Here is an 18,921-nt window from a genome sequence, read left to right on the forward strand (position 1 = left end):
AAGAATTTAAGACAAAGCTGGTTATTATAATCCACCATAACAAAATAAACCGCTTATTGTGATGGATTCCCAGGATCAGGGCTGGATTGGCCATCCGACAGACGGGCCACTTTCCTTTGGGTGGACACAACTTCACACAGGAGGGGGGTGTCTCCAATTCCCATAACCATATTATGACCATATCCCCTCAAATAGAGCGATCACTTATAGGCTACTTAATAAGAACACGTGTACATAATTTATTAGAAAGTGGGTCACTCCCCAGCAGTATTAGTAAAATTCTGATCCCTTTAATTCACAAAAAGGACATCAAAAAATGTGGCAGCTATTTAATGTGATTAAAAAAAAAAGAAGAAAAAACACGCAATTTGCAATTCCTCACATGCATCAGGTGTTCTGCGGATCTCCAGCTGCATTGAACACAAACCACAGTAATGACTTAAAACTCACCAATGTGTGTATGAGATGTTTTGGGGAGTCAAAGTGTTGCCTGAGAAAGGACTGGGGGAAACAGTCCTCACAAGCAAAGCACACATAAATAGGTTCCTCCTGAAGCTGAGTGCTGATACATGTCACAACCAGGGGTACACCTAAACAAACAAATAAGAAATATTACATTTTTCAGTTTAACGCCTTAAAATAGGACAATGATAACAAGTGGGTCCGGTCCGCTCACCAATAACTGGTTGATTTTGCCCCGAGCGCTTTTTGAGGTACTCAAGGTATAAACCCAGATTGATTTTCCATCCTAAAGGAAAGAGTTAGGAGATTCAATTGCAATTTTGCTTAGATTAGAGGAGTAGTGAACATCAACTCAAACTTTCCAAGATGGATGCCAATTTTTGGAGACAGGGATACCGTCAAAGCTTACTGTGTGAACATAAATCAGTTCTCTATTTATACGTTTATATTTTTAAATAGCTGGCAGACCTTTTGACCAATATAGTTTCAAACTGATTTAAAGTGTTGCAGCATGCTGTAACAGGAGAAAAGTGTACCTTGGAAATAACCATCAGCACCTGTAAGAAAGGAGGGATATCGTCATCTCTCATTTAAGTGAGCCTAACACAACACCATTGTATGAGAAATGAGAGGAAAGTACACAATACCTTCACCAAATAGTTTAGTGAACATCTAGGGAAAAACATTAGGGACAGATCTTTGAGAGTATGTCACATTGTGTAGCACAGCATGAATAATCACAAATACTTGTAGGAAGCTATGAAAAGGTTGACATACCTCTTTGTGTATCGACTCAGACAAATGTGAGGAATAATGACCTATATGGTCAAAGCTCATACTGCAGTTCTGCCACAAGGGAGAAACAAAAAATAAATACACAAAGTTCACTGCATTAAACAAACTTGTGTTCTTGATGTTCCCTACAACATAGATAGTATTAGGTACAGTAATGATATCCAGGCTATTGTAGTGACATTTATAATTGTGATATTTATAATTTATCACCTGACAGCATAGTTTGTACGATAATGCTGCTGACGGTACAGATGCAGCACGATACACTGCAAAGACAAAAACATAGCATTGAGTTGTTAATTCCACATTCTTAACTGTAAAAACACGTTCAATAGAATATCTGCGATTTGCTTTTTAAAGAAGAAATTGAATACACCATCTCTTTTTCTGGAATGTATGAAATGTCTGGCTAATTGTTTTTATTTTAGCAATTTAAAAACAATGGAGTTTAATTGACATTTCACATTATCACAACCAGTGTACGACCAACAGCTTAAATGGCTTAACTAGTTCACACTGATAATACACACCCAGCTTGTTCCCTGGTTTGACGCTTGTAATCAAGCCGCTCTCATCGTTTTCCTTCCTGATGGATTCCAGTGCCTTCAGTGCTACAAGCCACCAAAAGGTTTAATTAGTAAAACATAATACTGGGTTTAACTGAAGGTCTAGTTCATTCAGAGGAATACAACATTAACGGAGACATGAAAAATAAAAACCAACCTTGTGCATAACAAGCGAAATTCACCGATGCGAATTTGGCAGGCTCCAGGCTCACTTGCTGTAACAAAAAGTCATACGGTTTTACATTAATACGGACAAAAGCATACATTTGGGACAACTGCACTAGTGACTTTGTGAACCGTATTACCTTCATATCAGTGTCTGAAGTACTGTGAATTTCCTCCGTCTGCTTTGCAAAATTGAGCAACATGGGGGCAAACTTGTTGTAATCCATGTAGGATTCCTTTGCCAGCAAAGTAGACGGATGCCACGCTCTCTGCACAGATTATGTGAATCACACAAATGCCCCACAAGGAGAAAACCAGGTAAGGAATGATGCATTTTTTCCCCCCAAACTTTAAACACTTAGATCTAGCCAAGCAGACATCAAGCTAATCACCGTATAGTCAATGACACAGATTCCATTATTCCCTCACAGATGCACCATCTGAATGACCTACATCCTGGATAAAACCTGGCATTGTAGATATTCCCTGTGTCTCTGGGATTGTGTTTTTTAAATATTCTCTTTTAATGTCAAAGCTACTTACAAAGTAACAAAAGATGTGGTCAAAGCTCAGAACATGTTTGATGATCATGTGGGCCGCCAAAGGTAGGTTGCAGAGCGTGCAGAGGTAGTATCTCTTCTCCATCGGCCCAACACAAATGCATTCAACAAGGTGCTGCATGCCTACAAGACCATGAACAGAGAACACGAGAGAAGAAGAAAAGAAAGCTGAGGAAGGCCAACAATGTAGTTAGCTTCGCAGCGTATGGATGTGAATTTCATCTCGTGGATTGGTGAAATCCTTCCTTGGATCATTCATTTTGTTGAATTGACATTATACGATTATCTCTAGAGTAGTGACAAGGTAATCCCATAACAAAACATTTCTCTAAATTATTACAATTATTCTACGAGACAAAATATACGTTGCCCTTTCTGTGTTGTTTTTCATGCCCTTCCTGTTCCCTATACTAAGGAACATTTCATTACCAGCAGCATTTGCATCCAGAGCGTTTCGTGAGGCATTTACTGACCAAGAAGTGGATGCTTCCTGTTGCGGTCTCTTTGGTATGTTTGTATCATTGTCCTCTTTGGCTTGGTAACTAGAGAGGGGGGAAAAGATTGCAGCGATGAAGCATGGACTAAAAGGATAATAAGTCAAATTAAATGTAACATATGCAGATAAACAGTATCATTACAAGTAGAAGAAACAAAGGGCTGCTGATTTGATTATATGTAACCGACTGATAAAGCATTGCTTTTGTATAGGGGTATTAGATGGGTAGGGTCTTAAGTGTATGTTGAACTCCGATATCCAGACAAGCAGAAATAAAGAGTCCTGAGAAAAATGTACACACACCTTCAAGCAGCTTGAGAAGCTTGTCATTTTCACTGAGAGTGTGCATCACTGCAAAGTAGGAGCAGATCATTTTCATTAAACATACAATTTAATAAAAGTCTCAAACAAATATTGCATAGGGAAATCTTAGAATCGCCTACCTTCAGTGTAGGTACATCTTTCAAGCCTACTCAACAGATCTTCAGGTAAATCCAACAACTGCAGAGATAAAATTAGGCTTTCATCCCACCAATACAAATATTGCAACGGTCTCTTTACATAGCAGAAAATATGCCTACTGGAGTCCAAAATAACACTATTAGAGTGGTGAGACTGAAAAATAAAACGGAACTAAAATTGTGGGCTGGAAAACCAAAACAATGAGCTTAAAGAAAATATGACGTTCCATAGAGCTGAGAGGAACCGCAGAGTTGGGTGTTTATTCTTTGTGGGCTTTCACTTCGAGCGACCCCTTTCACATACAAATAGTTATGTGATCCATTGTTGGTATAACATTATTAAATATAGCTGCTTTTATGTTTCAATATTCATTCAAAATTACTGTACGATTCCAGACCTCCAGGTACAAACCTGTAGTTGTCCGGGCCCCCTTTCTTTCACTACCTTTATGACCTCAGGTCTCAGAAAGATTCTCGAATCCATGCTGGGTATCCAGCCGAAATTCAGCATGTTGGGGTTTGTGTAGTTCTAAAATACAAAATACTAATTAAAATGTGGTTCCAAATGTTAAGCATTGGTTCATTTTTATGATGTTCAGCACTTACAAAGTAGTTTCTGAAATGGTCACTAGAAGAGAGGTGGTATATAATCATGTCTGGTGGATGCTTTTCCCCACAGACATGGCACAGGTAAAAATGTTTGTCTGTCTCTGGACTGAAACACAGAGTCATCAGAGACAAGCCTGGAAGAAAGTACATTTAAAATAGAATAATTACTTCAAACATAATTCATCTTTTACATCTTTGATATCTGGAAATGGATCGAGGAGACTTCACAGATGACCGATTCAGATGTCTTCAGATTAGATGCAGCTTTATTCAGATCGATAACACGCACACTTGAGTGGGAGAAACCGTCTCATACACAGATCAGGCACAGACCAGTTTCTCACTGAACACTAAGTTAACAGACTCCTTTATATTGTTTGGCCTCACATCTGAAGAACCAGTTGTCAATCACATAATCATAACTTAGGGCCCCATCCTAAGGTGGTCTCCGATGTTGGTTAGACCTCCTCTAAGGTCCTAGGTGAAGATTACATATCTTGTTTTTCAGCTCTCCGCACGAAACATAATAATTACACCTGGAGAATATTAGTTCTCATGGCATCCGATACCGTCATGGTGTCATACCCAGATGTTTCCCATGATCATCACGCACATAATAACCCTATATAATATATTGTGTAAGATATCTTTGAAAGCATGCAGACTTAATGTTCAACCTATCAATCTTCAGCAGTAATATACATTTATACACATACATTTACAAGTCATAAAGACAAGCACAGAGAATAATGTGTCCTTTTCCCCTTCAGCTATGATAATAACTTATATAATACTGTGTCCGCATAGATTTCTAGTTTGTTAAATAAAAGACTGTGCTTTAAAAAGGTAGAGTATACAATATAAGTATGTTGCCGCATTAATATAGAAGCAAAGATTCAGTTAAGACTAAAATTGAACAGAAATTTGACTGCCATGTCAATCAGGTGCACAATGTTGCCATATTTCTCATATTGCTGTCAATCATACTCTGCAACAGTAAAGCAGTGGTTGTCTCCTGTTGGGATGCATGAGAAAAAAGGGTAAACTACCAGCAAACTCAAATATAAATACACTTTACTAACCTATGACGGGTTGTTTGATGTCACGCCTGGCACGTGGATGGATCATAATAAGGTAGGGAAAGAAGCCTGTAGAGTATACATGACAATGGAAGGAAAGATGATTACGCTTGAGCTACTCAGGACAGCCTACGTTACTTCAATCTGTAAATGGGTCCAGTGATGTACTGGCCATTGATGTGACATTCTAATTTGTTAATTTGTGCGCATTATGTGTTTTAACCTTCTCAGTCTAAATAATAGGCCAAAGGTATATGAATGCTTACAACAACCTAAGTTATACACTATATAAAAGAAGTGGATGTAGCCACCATTAGGGGTGGGAATCACAGGTTACCTCACGATACATGGCTCACGGTACTGATAATATCACGATACAGCAATTGCAATAATCAATATATTGCTAGACAATCCTATAATGCTACACAACGATATTATGAAAAAAACAACAAGGAGAGATAAACGATTCAACATGAGATTCATTAACAAATCCAGGTATTTTGCTAGAACCCATCGTTAGGGGTAATGTGTGAAACAATGCAGTAATGTGTTAGCAAAGGCAAGGAAGAAGAAGGCCGTTAGCAAGGAAAATATCAATGTAAACAATGCAGGTTTCAATATTTACAACAATAACAAAAAAGAATAAATCACACTGAATGTAAACAGGAGTTTTGTTTACAAGCACCAAACAGGGCGCGAAGGAGCATGCTTACCGAGACCCCTGAATGTATCTAAAGAAGAAGTGAACAAGTAAGAAAAAAAAAAGAAGATTAATATTAAGTCTGTCAGGTCCATTAAAGTCAAGAACACAGACAATAAAAATGCTTTAGGAAATTTTTTATTATTTATTTATTATTATTTTATAATTACGAATTAAATTTGGCGGTATGGCTCTGTTCACAGGAGTCCCCTGGCCTTTCATGAGCACCATGAAAAAGCAGAGAGTCAGGGGACAGCAGCAGCAGCATTAGGGGACGCTCACACAGTTTAAGACTGGGAGAGCTAAACTATTCCCCCATATGAACAGAGCAGTAACGATGACATAGAAGCAAATGCCACATTATACACGACAAGGTGGAGAAGTCGAGGAGGTGGGTAGCATAGATGCGAGCAGCAAGCAGTTAGGAGCAAACTAAAGCAGCTTAAGTAGGGCACCCTGTTTTGAGTGTAGCCATTTAGTAGGGAGGGGAGTTGACCAGCTGATGCAGATCAGCTGTTGCAGCTCAGCTGATGCGACCATGTTGTTGGCCAATAGCGGTTAGCAGTGTCTTGACTACGTGGCCTGCCAGAACCAACGCTAAATTAACTTGAAATAATCTGAGGAACAAGTTTCCGACACATGTTTTGCGTATTAGGACACCCATGGAGGTGACGCCATGCATATGAATGCCAGTGGTTTCAGTATATTCCAGTGATCAACAGGTGATGCTAAACAGGGTTGGGGTTTGATAGCATTTTATGGAATCTGAATCCTTTGCCAAACAAACAGGAGGGAAAAGAGAAGAAGCAGGCTTACCCCGACCCTTGAACGTATCTAAAAAGAAATAGGAAGGGAAAAAAAAAGATTAATGGAAATAATTTTGAGTAACACGTTTCCTCATGCAGGAAACAAGAAATATAAATATGAATTACCTTTCTGGAAGACTTCTGACATTTTCTGTTGGTAAAAAACAGAGGAAACATGCAGAGGTGGTGTATTATTGCTGAGGCAAATGTAGCAAAAGAAATATGGAGACTGCCTTATGATACAGGACAACTGCACTAACTGAGTCAAACACAGGACTGGTCTTTTCTCTCCAATGGCTTCCAGATTTAACTAAACAGTAAGCCAGCTTACTTCTAATGCGGTTCATGAGCCAGATCTACAGACAGATCTAGACGTAGAAGTATTGATCTAAAGCCTGGAGAAGTACCTTTCCTTTGTGTCCTATTTTGCATAACACCACATGACAATCTTGGCCATGACGTAAAAGCGTGGGGTGTGAGCAGAAGTCTAACCCATGAGGGAAGTGGCAGAATGACAAGGTAGAAAACAAAAAAAGCTAAACTTGTTCCACTAGATAAACAAAAAGGATGTGGCATGGCAGAAGGTGTGGACATTTGTGACTTGTTTATTTCACACTATAAAATGTAATGTTAAGTGCTCATGTATCTAGTCTTTCCCACATGTGCTCACCTGTCGATGTTGGCTTGAGTGCACATGACTCTTCAAATCACACACCTTCTTGTATTTGGTGAGGCAGACCTAGAAGACAACAAAAGTGCATCAGCATTGCGAAACAGAATAAGGGACATTTGTGGATAACAAATCTTGGCTCATGTAAACAAATATTCTTCCAGACCTCACTTCAAAATGGATAAAGGTTTGTTGTTTTGGTACTGCACAACAGGAAACCTCCACCAGTATAACCAATAGCCTTACACTTGTATTTATTATTTTGTTTAGGAAACTCAAGGTCCAGTGAAACCCTAGACCCATCACAGTAGAGTGTTGCTACGTCTGAACACAGAGTTACATCCATTGAGTTTAAAAAAAAACAGAAGTCCGTGAACAACCAATTAAAAGCCAAATTCAAAACAAATTTGTCACATTCAAAGAGGTCCATCCATCCATCCATCTTCATCCGCTTATCAGGGGTCGGGTCGCGGGGGTAGCAGCTCCAGCAAAGAGGTACAATTGTAAATGTTAAATTCCATCAGCCCCTTCAACTTGTGCACGTTTCATTATAAAGCAGACTGTGTGTGTGTTGGGGGGGGGGGGGAGAGCTCCTTCTGAGCATCTGTGCTGGCCTGGTGTATCCAGTACCTTCTACCCGGGGACTGCCCATTTCTCCGACGCTCCATTGTTCCGACCTCTCAATAACCCAAAAAATTCCCTTTGGTCCTACAGCCCACTAGTCCGCTGTCCCTTTGGTGGCGAAATTACGAATCCCACTATTGCCACGCCAAGAACCGCCCTACGAAGCAGCTCGATTGGTTGGGGTCAGGCATTTGACCTTGAGTGGTTAAGGTTAGGATAGCCAATTGGTCAGGAGATAGGACATGTACAAATGGGGTTACGTTACCTTGTGCAAGCATGGACGCCTGGCCAAAAAATTCGAAATATCACTGGTGGACGTCGGACTAGTGGGCTGTAGGACCAAAAGGAATTTTTCGGGTTACTGAGAGGTCGGAACAATGGAGCGTCTGAGAAATGGGACGTACCCAGCTGGTTCCCCTTGATGACATAGCACCTTCTACCCACTATTCAACAGGGAGAACGAACCACTCTCTGCAGGGCCTTGCGGTCCTGTTCGGTGCCGTTTCCTTACCAGGCAGTTAAGTTCCCGGTCACTCGCAGAGCACGCGAGTCTCTTGAACCTGCCCCGGTAATTTCTGTCTTGCATCGTTTAACGATAATGGGTAAGGATTAATATGCCAATACAACAATAGGATAAAGTAGAAAAAAGAGGAAGGGAGGGGGGAAGTTGGTTTTGCTAGTCTTTCACATGGCTTTCAGTCTCAGTCCAGTAAATGAAAAAAAAAGGTATTCATGTGGAAATGTGACTTTCAAATGTATTCACTTTAGAATGTTAGGCTCCACAGCGCTGTGGAGTAAGGTCTGGCAATGTAAGACTAGGGTGGAGCCGACAGCTATGCTGCTCTGATTCTTCTGACTATTGTTTTAAGATGTCTCTCGTCAGTATCTTAACTTCAGAGAGAAAACTAGGCGTCTGCACCTCCTCTTGGCTCTGTTTCCAGATTTGAGATAATCTAGCCTTGACGGGTCATTTCAGAGAAAGAGTTCCTATTGTTTTTGCTGTGCATGCACTGCCTGGGCGACAAAGAGGAGAGAGGGATGAGCTTAAGGAAGAGATCTCACTCTACTCAAATTCTGGCAGTTTTTGAATAAAAATAATTACAATTCATTATTTTGACTTTGATGTATACATTTGCAAAAATTACCTTCATTTCTTGCACTAGGGTTGACAATACTACAGTTGATTGCTGTCCAATTGGCAATGGCTCTAGTTAGAGGGCTGGAAGTTTCATTTTTAAAGAGCAACGTGCAGGTTGAATTTATAACTGAATTCATACTTAATGTTGTCTGAAGAGGTCTTTTAAAAAAAACACTGTATGTAGAAATTGCTATGTTACACAAAACCTAAAACAGAATTTTTTATGAAAATGTGCCCATTTTAAGCTAGGCTCTGAAATACACCTTTCCCGCTGGCAACGCGTCATAGGACGTAGGCAGAGGAAAATAAGAGCTTGCGCTCTGCTCTCTTTGTGGATGTAGATGTAGTTAGAGCAGTGGTGAGATACAGAGCGAGATATAGAGAAAGTTTTAGAGAAGCCATAATGGTAGATTATTGTGTTTATGCTGGTTGCACGAATTCCAGCCTGTCAGGACATTGTGTCCATCATTTTCTTTGCAGGAAAAGCAAGGCTTTTCGTTTTTGGGTGCGTTTTGTGCAGGTTAAGAGAAGCAGTCTTCACTGCCGCGTCTGTCACCACACACTCGGTCGTTTGTGGCGCTCATTTCACTCCGGAGAGTTATCGACCTGAAGATTTCTTGGAGTCTGCTTTGGTTTTATTTCTCTTTTTATTACTGATCCAGTTGGTAACTAAGCTTCTTAACTTAACATCCTATCTTTGGGTGTGATTTTGAACCTCCGTGTTTTCAGATTTTGGCAGAGAGTGCAGCCAGTAATGAAGAGATAGATTCACCTAGCACTGTAGATTTTGGAGATACAGAGGGCTTCTCTCTACAGGATCCTGCTTCATCGTGGGTCACAGTGCAACATCAAATGTCTGCAACGTTCATCAGGTAGCATAACTTGTATAGGTCACGTAAACATTTACAAATTACTTCTAATGGTAGAAAGAAGACCTTTCATATTGGACTGTATTAGGTTGTGCAAGCAGTGTTGGGTGTAACGCAACTACTTTTTCGGGTAAAAAGTAGTGTAACGCGCTACTACTGAAAATTTGGTAACGAAACGTAGTTCCTTTTTCAATTTGGCGGAACGTTACTTTTCCCAGGGACAGATTTGACAGCGACACTGCCTATTCCGCTGCACGCTCACAAGCTCCACACGGGACGTGACTGAGGATGGTAGCAGAGTAATCATGACGAGCGAGTTAGCAGCCAAAGCTAACTTTTGAGAGCGTTTTAGGCTTCGTGGCTTTTTGCTGGACGGCGCTCTGAGCCAGGCAGACACAAAGATGACAACCTCACAGATGGATGCGGTGGAGATGGCCTCATACATACACGCAGCGGACCGCTGTGGACTTGTGTCGGTTGCACGGATGTGCAAGGATTTCCAGAAAAGAGGCTGCATGTGTCTACGACAATGCACGGACCATCGTGGCTGCGCGATCAGTACAAGCCGATACAGACATTACGTACACTAACACCGTATAACGCCGATGACCTGCTGATGTGCATTCAACCCGCACTGGACTCGTTCATAATCAATCATCCGTCACTCTGTGAGTAGAGAATCCAGCCTGCAGTGTAGTTCAGACACTTCACTGACAAACCAGAGATTGGCTTTATGGTCAAAGATAGTTTTTGTATAATTAACTTCTCTGCCAGAGACGCCTGCTTTTAAAAGTAACGTAAAATTAACGAGTAACGTAAAAAGTTACTTTCCATAGGAGGTAACTAAGTAACAGATTACTTTAAGAAGTAACGAGCAAACACTACTTTTTAAAAGTAACTTCCCCAACACTGGTTGTGACCACTGACTATGTGATGTTGTACAACTGTCAACATTAATCTATTTTCATCTTAGCTGTTCAGGTAAAGGCTGAAATGGTTAGTGTGGGGACTCCGACTGAATGGTTTGAGCAACAAACATCAATTCCACTGCCCAGTCCTGTCCAAAGTGAGGACGAATCATCCTCTGATGTCATGTTCTGATCTGTCATGGATCCCAGACAAGGAGATGAGTAGTGAGTCATCTGATGAGGAGAATCCAGAAGAGCCAATACAGGAATCTCTCAATGACCCCAAGTAAAACAATGAATACCCATTTTTATTTTGATTGCGTGTCCACAAATTGGGTCATAGTCAGCATTAATGAGCATTCGCCTTTTCTTTTTCCAGTGTGTCTGACAAGTTCATTGTTTGCCTAAGCCAGCTGATGTGATTGTTTACCATTTGCTCTGTCTGTTGTGGGAAAACCCAGGGACAACCAGGAACCAGGAGTACCAGGAAGGGACATAAAAATCAAGCAGGTAAGAAAACATTTAACTGTTTGTCTGGATTTCCAGGGTAAGGCCATGATTCAACTCCAGAGGATTATTGGTATTAGTAGTTGTATTAATTTCCTGTTTCATATACATTGTCAGGCCTGCACAGCATTTGGCTATCAGCGTTACTAGCAGAATCAAAATATGCTGCACCGAAACTTGCCAGCCTGCAATCTTCTACTCAGCGGTGCCATTCACTTTTCGGGCTGCATGGCTATTCAGACCATCAGAATGCTGAAGCCGTTTGGGCTGCAGTGCATCAGTGCAAGCTCTTTTTTCCGCCATCAGCACCTCTACACAATTCCTACCATCATGCAGGCCTGGCAGAATGAGCAGAGAGGGATCATCAGAGAGCTGAAGAAGATTGGGAGTGGACTGATCCTCTCTGGTGACTGCAGGTAGTACAATTCAGCTCCTATTGCTGATACAGAAAACAGGCCAAAACAGTATTAACGGATACATACAGCGTCTGTGATTTTTGTTTCCATTAACCTAAAAATACCTGTCTTTGACATGCATAGATCAGACTCTGCAGGACATTGTGCCAAATATGGAACGTATTTGATTGATTGAAAACCAAATAAACAAGGTTTTGGATCTTCAACTTGTCCAGGTAGGTTAATATCCTAGGCACATAAATCAGGTGTCAGGTCTTTTTTTTTGTTAGAGAGCTCAGATGTCCCAAGCAGCAACTGGTGTGAGATAGAGGGTCTGAAGTGCAGTGTGTGGTTCCTGAAGTACCAAGGCATGCAGGTGTCAGTCCTAATAACCGACAGAAATCATCAGGTAAAAATGCTTGGACAGACCAATATAGATAGATGGACGTCGATATCGGGTTGATATCATGGAAATGATGGTGGAGACTTCAACAGATAATGATTCCAAGGATTTTAGATCAAATGCAGCTTTATTCAAAACAGCAAACAAACTCATGACAAGGAGACACCTGTTGTACACACATTGCTGCGTGCACAAGCGTGACTGACTTGAACACCTGAATAATTCTTTTTTATACTCTTTTTGTCCTCACACATTCCAATCTATTCCATTCCTGTGGAACAGTTTTACCTTCAAACTAATCCTTATATGGAAGTTACTTCTAATAGATTCACACATTCCAGTCTAGTCATTTCTGTGGGACACTGGTACCTTCAAAACTAATCCTTATATGGAAGCTCCTTAGAATAGATGCAATACCTTTGAAGACCTGCCTGCTGAAATACCCAACCTATCAGACATCTATACCATAACATCTACTCCACCGAATCACTTGAAGTACATAAATATTCTCATTCTTTAGGTGTTGCATGTTTTAGTTTGCTATGTGGGTCCGTGAGGAGTTGTGTCCAGAAGGAACAAGCCATTTCTACGACATCTAGCATATTGGGAAAAGTATGTAACGTAATGTTGGTACCGTAGTTTTGCTTAGTTTGGATGTTATTTGTGATTCTATTAGCTTGTTCAATATTTCATGTTTCTGCTCTGGAACAGGTCTACGATAAGCACTGGATACTGTGGCCAAGGAGAAGGATTGCGAGGACATGAAGCTATGGAGACCCGCCATCATCAACCATTTACACTGGACTGTGTCCGGCGATCCCGATAAGATGGAGGCCAAGTGGCAGAGCATGTTGAACCATGTTCAGGATATACATGAACACAGCTACCCTTCATTTCCGCAATGTGCACACCGACCTCTGGAAGGAGAGGGAAGAAACAAGCAGTGGCTGGAACCAAGTACAATAGGGGTCAGGTCAAATTTTCATTGTGCGTGTCAAAGATTTGTTTGAGTATGCTACTAATTGCCTTAGAGATGTAATGCATAACCATTTGTAGAGGAAGAATGACAAATTCTGCAGGTCCTATCACATCTGAATTATATATTTGTTCAAGCGCCTTATTCCTGATGAAAAGTAAAAAAAAAAGTGAACTAAATGTAATCATGCCTTGTCAGTGTTTGTGATGATAATAATAATAATACACTGTTTTATACAGGATCAACAGCTGCGATGAAGTTGGAAAGTGTTGCTTCCAGGATATTCGACAGCTCTCACCGGAACACCAAACATTTTCCTTGGAGGCATTCCATTCTTTAATCCTGCACTTTGCGCCAAAGCACACCGGCTACTCTTTTCTTGGAATGTACAGCAGGTAAATGTTGATGAAGGTTAATGGATGAATATGGCTACAGCTAATGCAGTCTAACATGGCAGCCAAAACCTCATTGAAAAAGCATCATTGTAACAGCATCACATAGCGTACTGTCCGTAAAAAAAAAAGAAAAATAAATCATGAAATCGAATCATCGCCTCTTGAAACATTTTTAACCTTACCAACCTCATGCTGGAATGTAATGTGTTGCTGGTGTATCACACCACATTGGTTTAGTTGTGGTACATAATACTCAAAGAGTACCTTTTTTCCTACGGACTTCTCTTAGCGGCCCTCCACTTCAATAACAATGGAGACAGAGATGTAGCCCCAACAAACAGTGGTGAGGCACGCTATGCATGAAAACCCCCGGTTTCGTAAGGGTGGCTGGGTCGTTCGACCCATAAAGGAGAAACCATCATATGGTGAGCAGTTCCATTCAGTTTCTAAAGATAATTTTGCAGGTGACTCAGTCAATGAATTAACTATTTCACTGAATGTGATCTCAATATTCGTTTCCCTCATCAAGAATATGCATCGACCCTGATGATCTCACTGAGAGAGGGATACATAAGCTGCACCTGCCCCTCTTTCCACGCATCACAAGATCGTCAAGGATGAGGCAGTCGGCCACCATCTTGAACGTCATTCTCGTTTTAAGTCCTAGTTACTATCAATGAAATTTAAATACATTTTATACAACGCACTTTGTGCGATTGTGTGTTCATTTTGTTAAAACAAATATGTATCGATTGCCTCCCATATGTGGCCATAGGAAGCCTCTGTATGTCCCTCCTTCCTCTGGAAACTGCCACAACACAAGCAGGTATCGCCCTCCTGATCTCCCTGCCCAGAAACCCATATGTGTATCGGAATTGCCTAGGGTGCAATCTTGATATTGATAATCCTGTTAACATAGTCAATACGATCAAGAGTGATAGAAGTATTTGATGTAACATTTTCTGTTATTCTATTCCATAAAAGGTATGTATGCACATTGGAGTTTAAAAATCTGCTAAACCCTCAGCATCAATAATGCATCATTTTGACACAAAGTTTATGTTATTTGTGTAGAAAACTGACAACTATAATAGAAGTGTATAATATAATAGTGTTATAAATTAGTCTTGTCTAAACATACTCTGGTATGTTGGCTTGGAGAGGGCCACGCTCCTGCCTGAAGTTGAGGTATGCTACCTGCAGCGAGAATGGGTTGAGGCAGCAGGCATTAAAGCTGGGATGGAGCGTCAGGCAGGTAATGTCCGTGGCCGGGACTAAACCCTCAACTAGTGCCTAGTAGGCATCCACCTCTCGACAACACATGCTGTCCACCGCCGACGCCATAGCCTCACAACATCCGCACAAGCACCTAGCCAACAAAACGATTATCAGCCATCAGAGAAACCCTTGCCTCTCTTCCTAATCTTGTAATTTGAGCTTGAACTTGACCAGACTCACTTCCGGTCGGTGATTTATAGATGCGGAAGTTATTTTATCTCAAAATATCGTTTATGGCATAGTTATACATTTCTCCAGTTTTGAAAATCTAGTTGTTTATCATTAATATGTACACTATGCTATATATGAGTTTCCAACCTACATGTTGCTCTTTAAGGATGAAGTCTCCAATGTTATATTACTGCAAGAAAATGTGCGCTTCTTACACAGTACTTTGCCTTGCAAATAAAGGAGCTGAAACCCAGCAGTGAACAAATGCTGTTGCTGTGTGGTTTGTTTACGCAAGCTGCTGATTACCACAACTTCCCCAATCAGGTTTTAACGTCATTATTGGCACTCAGGGGCGTAGCACAATATTCTGGGCCCTGTAGAAAGGCATTTTCTATGGGCCCCTCCCCGCATCCACAGCTATTCATTCTAGCATCTTTTTGGGCCCTCCTCACATGAGTAAAGTAAGTAAGTAAAGTTTATTTGTATAGCACCTTTCACAGATAAAAATCACAAAGTACTTCACAATAAAATGCAATACAACACAAGAAGTCACAATACATCCAAATTGAACTACAAATAGAAAACGTAACAAACGGCCATAAAAGCCCCTCGAATAAGTAAAAGCCTGCTTGAACAGCAGAGTCTTCAGCTGCTTTTTAAAAGATTCGACAGAATCCACACAACGTAGCGGGAGAGGCAAGTCATTCCACAGCCTAGGAGCCACTGCTTGGAATGACAGATCCCCTCTAGTTTTAAAATTAGTGCAGGGAACCACTAATAGCATCTGACCTAATGATCTCTGACTACGGGTGGGGGTACGTAGCTGTATCAAATCAGAGATGTATGAAGGAACTTGACTGTGCAAGGCTCTGAAAGTATTGACCAGGATTTTAAATTGAATTCTATACTGGACTGGTAACCAGTGAAGTGCTGCTAAAACAGGTGTGATGTGTGCTCTTTTGTTAATTTGCATTAAAAGCCTTGCAGCAGAGTTCTGAACAGTCTGGAGACGATAAAGCTGATTCTTACTCAGACAGGTAAAAAGACTGTTACAGTAATCTAAACGTGAAGACATGAAAGCATGAATGATCATCTCTAATTCATCCTTAGTCACAAGTGTTCTTAACTTAGAAATATTTCTCAGTTGGAAGAAACAGTTCCTAACTGATAATTTAGAGTGGTGATCCAATGACATAGCTGAATCAAAAACCACACCTAAGCTCCTGAGACTCGGCTAGACAGATGAGCCTATGTCCCCAATATGCTGCTTTATCTCAGGGATACGACTTTCAGGGGCGATAATTAGAGTTTCTGTTTCATCGGAGTTCAGAAGCAGAAAGTTGTCACATAACCACTGTTTGATACTAGTCAAACTGTTTATTAAAGATGATAGTTTAGAGAACTCCGTTTCCTTAAACGAGCAGTAGAGTTGGATATCATCCGCATACAGATGGTACGATATGTCACTAAATTGACTAGACAAGAGGAACAGAATAGGTCCCAAGACAAAACCCTGAGGTACCCCACACGACAACTCTGCAGTTTCAGACAATATCTGATTCACAAAAACACTAAAACTTCTACCAGAAAGGTAGGATGAGAACCATTTTAAAACTGATCCAGACATCCCAACCAGATCACGAAGTCTATTTATCATAATGTTATGATCGATAGTGTCAAACGAGAAGAAAGGTCCAATAGGACCAAAACTGTAAAATCCTTTGAATCAGCCGACATCATAATATCACTAGAAACTTTAAGAAGTGCAGTTTCCGTAGAATGCCTTTTACGGAAACCAGACTGGAATTTATCAAACAGCTCGTGCTTCTCTAAGAAAAGGGTGAGTTGCTGTGCTGCAACTTTTTCTAATATTTTTGACATGAATGGTAGTTTTGATATTGGTCTGTAGTTCTTAGGTTGAAATGGATCCAACGTGGGCTTTTTAAGTACAGGCTTAACGACAGCATGTTTAAAAAAAGCTAGGAACGACACCAGTTAAAGTATTTAGCATCTCAACAATACAAGGGCCAATGGAGTCAAAAGCTTGTACAAATAGCACAGTAGGGACATCATCCATAGGACAAGATGAGGGTTTCAAAGTCTGTAGCAGAGAAGTGATGTCATGTAATGTCACAGGTTTAAAAGTGGACCAAAAATGAGCGGGAGACAAGTCACAGGCAGAGTTCTGAGGAAGTGATGGTAAGATGTTTGCCCTAACATCTCTGATCTTATTTACAAAGAAGTGGAGGAATTCATCACAGTCCGATTTAGAAGACACAGTTGCTTGAGGGACAGAAGGAGACACTAAAGCATTAATGGTGTCAAATAAGATTCTGGTATTGTGCTTATTCAAGGATATAAACTGAGAAAAGAAACAAGTTCTGGCCTTTCTCAGCATCTCGTTTAAAGTAACTCTTAGTTCTTTAAAGCTGAATTCTATGAACCACAAGTTTAGTAGTTTTCCAGAGACGTTCAACTTTTCTACAATTTCTCCTAAAACTTTGGATTGCTTCATCAATCCAAGGACAAGATTTTTTTATGAGGGATAATTGATTTAACTGGTGCTACTTTATCTAAAATTGTTAAACACTAAGTATTAAAAGACTGGATAAACAAATCTGCATCCCAAAAGAGAACATGGGTCGAACAAGGCAGAGAACCTCTCAGCAGCATCATGATTTATAATCCACCTTTGGACCCTAATTCTCAGGGGCGGAGGATCAAGAGGAAAGTTAATGTCTGAAAAGGACCCTGGGTACTCAGTCCCCTTTTTCCCCCCCAGTCCGACGCCCCTGTTGGCACTGCAGTGATGCGGCTAGGACCAATGGGGCTTTATTGCGCCAAGGTTCGTAACCAATAATATGACGTTAAATCACACCCTCTAGTGTATGTTGCGATTAATTATACATAACGTTACAACGGTCACCAAAAAAATAAATGATTTCTAATCCCTCCCCGTTTTAGTCAGCCAGCCAATTTAAGCTAATGTGAGCTTTGTAGAGTTCGTGGGATTTCCCAAACTGAATAAATACCGCACAAAACTGCTTTGCTAGTTCAATCTTGTAACTAAAACATCTGCAGACTGTCCATCGACAGATTTGGCTCCTATAGCTACGCTTGCGAACTTCACATATAACTTAACGTTAGCATCAGGGCTTAATTTGAGCCGGAACATGTTCCGGAACCTGAAAGAGGAGCTCTTAACAGTACTGCCCATGAAAGAAAATCGAGAAAACTCAGCTCCCAGCGTGCAAATTGGTGTCCATCACCACGGACGGTGCGCCCGCAATGGTTGGCCGCTCGAATGGATTTATTGCCAAGTGTAGGGAGGATGATGCCTTCCCCGACTTCCTCAATTACCACTGCATAATACACCAACAAGCGTTACGCGCAAAAATGCTCAACATAAAAGAGATAATGGATGTGGCAATGAAGATTGCCTGTTCTATTCGCGCCAGATCTCTTCAAAGAAGGCTGTTCCGTGTGCATCTGGAGAAGGCGGACTGCGACCACAATGAATTGTTCCTACACACTGACGTAAGATGGCTTAGTCGAGGTAAATTCCTGCAAAGATTTCGAGAGCTCTGTCCGGAGATTAAAGAGTTTTTCCTTGTATCTAAACATGCAGAATACAACCAACTAAATGACGATCAGTGGCTACTAGACTTAGCATTTTTAACTGATCTGACCAACATTTTGAATGACCTTAATGTTGAGCTGCAAGGAAAAGACAAATCAGTGGTCAATATGATCAGCTCAGTTAATGCGTTCAAATGAAAAATGCAACATCTGTCCTCAAAGCTGCAGCGCCATGATTTGGCAAACTTCCAGAACCTCGTATCAGAACTGGAGACGCAAGGGAAGGCGTGTGCGCAACTTGATATTGGA

At 40.8% G+C, this 18,921-nt stretch overlaps 1 protein-coding gene across 4 annotated transcripts in view; it reads right to left on the bottom strand.

The window, feature by feature from the left end:
* LOC144528422 (uncharacterized) overlaps positions 1 to 18,921 on the bottom strand; it is a 43,567-nt gene that overhangs the window by 23,571 nt on the left and 1,075 nt on the right. For 2 of the 4 annotated variants that reach the window (XM_078266974.1, XM_078266973.1), the window contains exons 2-21: positions 7,370 to 7,438; positions 6,826 to 6,850; positions 6,710 to 6,727; positions 5,907 to 5,924; positions 5,197 to 5,262; positions 4,112 to 4,248; positions 3,918 to 4,034; positions 3,488 to 3,545; positions 3,348 to 3,395; positions 3,022 to 3,090; positions 2,532 to 2,671; positions 2,129 to 2,257; positions 1,981 to 2,038; positions 1,788 to 1,868; positions 1,468 to 1,523; positions 1,240 to 1,308; positions 1,110 to 1,134; positions 999 to 1,019; positions 677 to 748; positions 451 to 590 (exon numbers count right to left, since the gene is read on the bottom strand). In XM_078266974.1, the coding sequence (XP_078123100.1) occupies positions 451 to 590; positions 677 to 748; positions 999 to 1,019; positions 1,110 to 1,134; positions 1,240 to 1,308; positions 1,468 to 1,523; positions 1,788 to 1,868; positions 1,981 to 2,038; positions 2,129 to 2,257; positions 2,532 to 2,671; positions 3,022 to 3,090; positions 3,348 to 3,395; positions 3,488 to 3,545; positions 3,918 to 4,034; positions 4,112 to 4,248; positions 5,197 to 5,262; positions 5,907 to 5,924; positions 6,710 to 6,727; positions 6,826 to 6,850; positions 7,370 to 7,438 (1,416 nt within the window). Of the gene's footprint in view, positions 1 to 450; positions 591 to 676; positions 749 to 998; positions 1,020 to 1,109; positions 1,135 to 1,239; positions 1,309 to 1,467; positions 1,524 to 1,787; positions 1,869 to 1,980; positions 2,039 to 2,128; positions 2,258 to 2,531; positions 2,672 to 3,021; positions 3,091 to 3,347; positions 3,396 to 3,487; positions 3,546 to 3,917; positions 4,035 to 4,111; positions 4,249 to 5,196; positions 5,263 to 5,906; positions 5,925 to 6,709; positions 6,728 to 6,825; positions 6,851 to 7,369; positions 7,439 to 18,921 lie in introns of those variants that run through there. The other 2 variants (XM_078266975.1, XM_078266976.1) reach the window with 2 other exon arrangements.

This window comes from Sander vitreus, chromosome 14 (assembly GCF_031162955.1).
Source record: "Sander vitreus isolate 19-12246 chromosome 14, sanVit1, whole genome shotgun sequence".
In the NCBI taxonomy this organism is placed as follows: domain Eukaryota; kingdom Metazoa; phylum Chordata; class Actinopteri; order Perciformes; family Percidae; genus Sander; species Sander vitreus.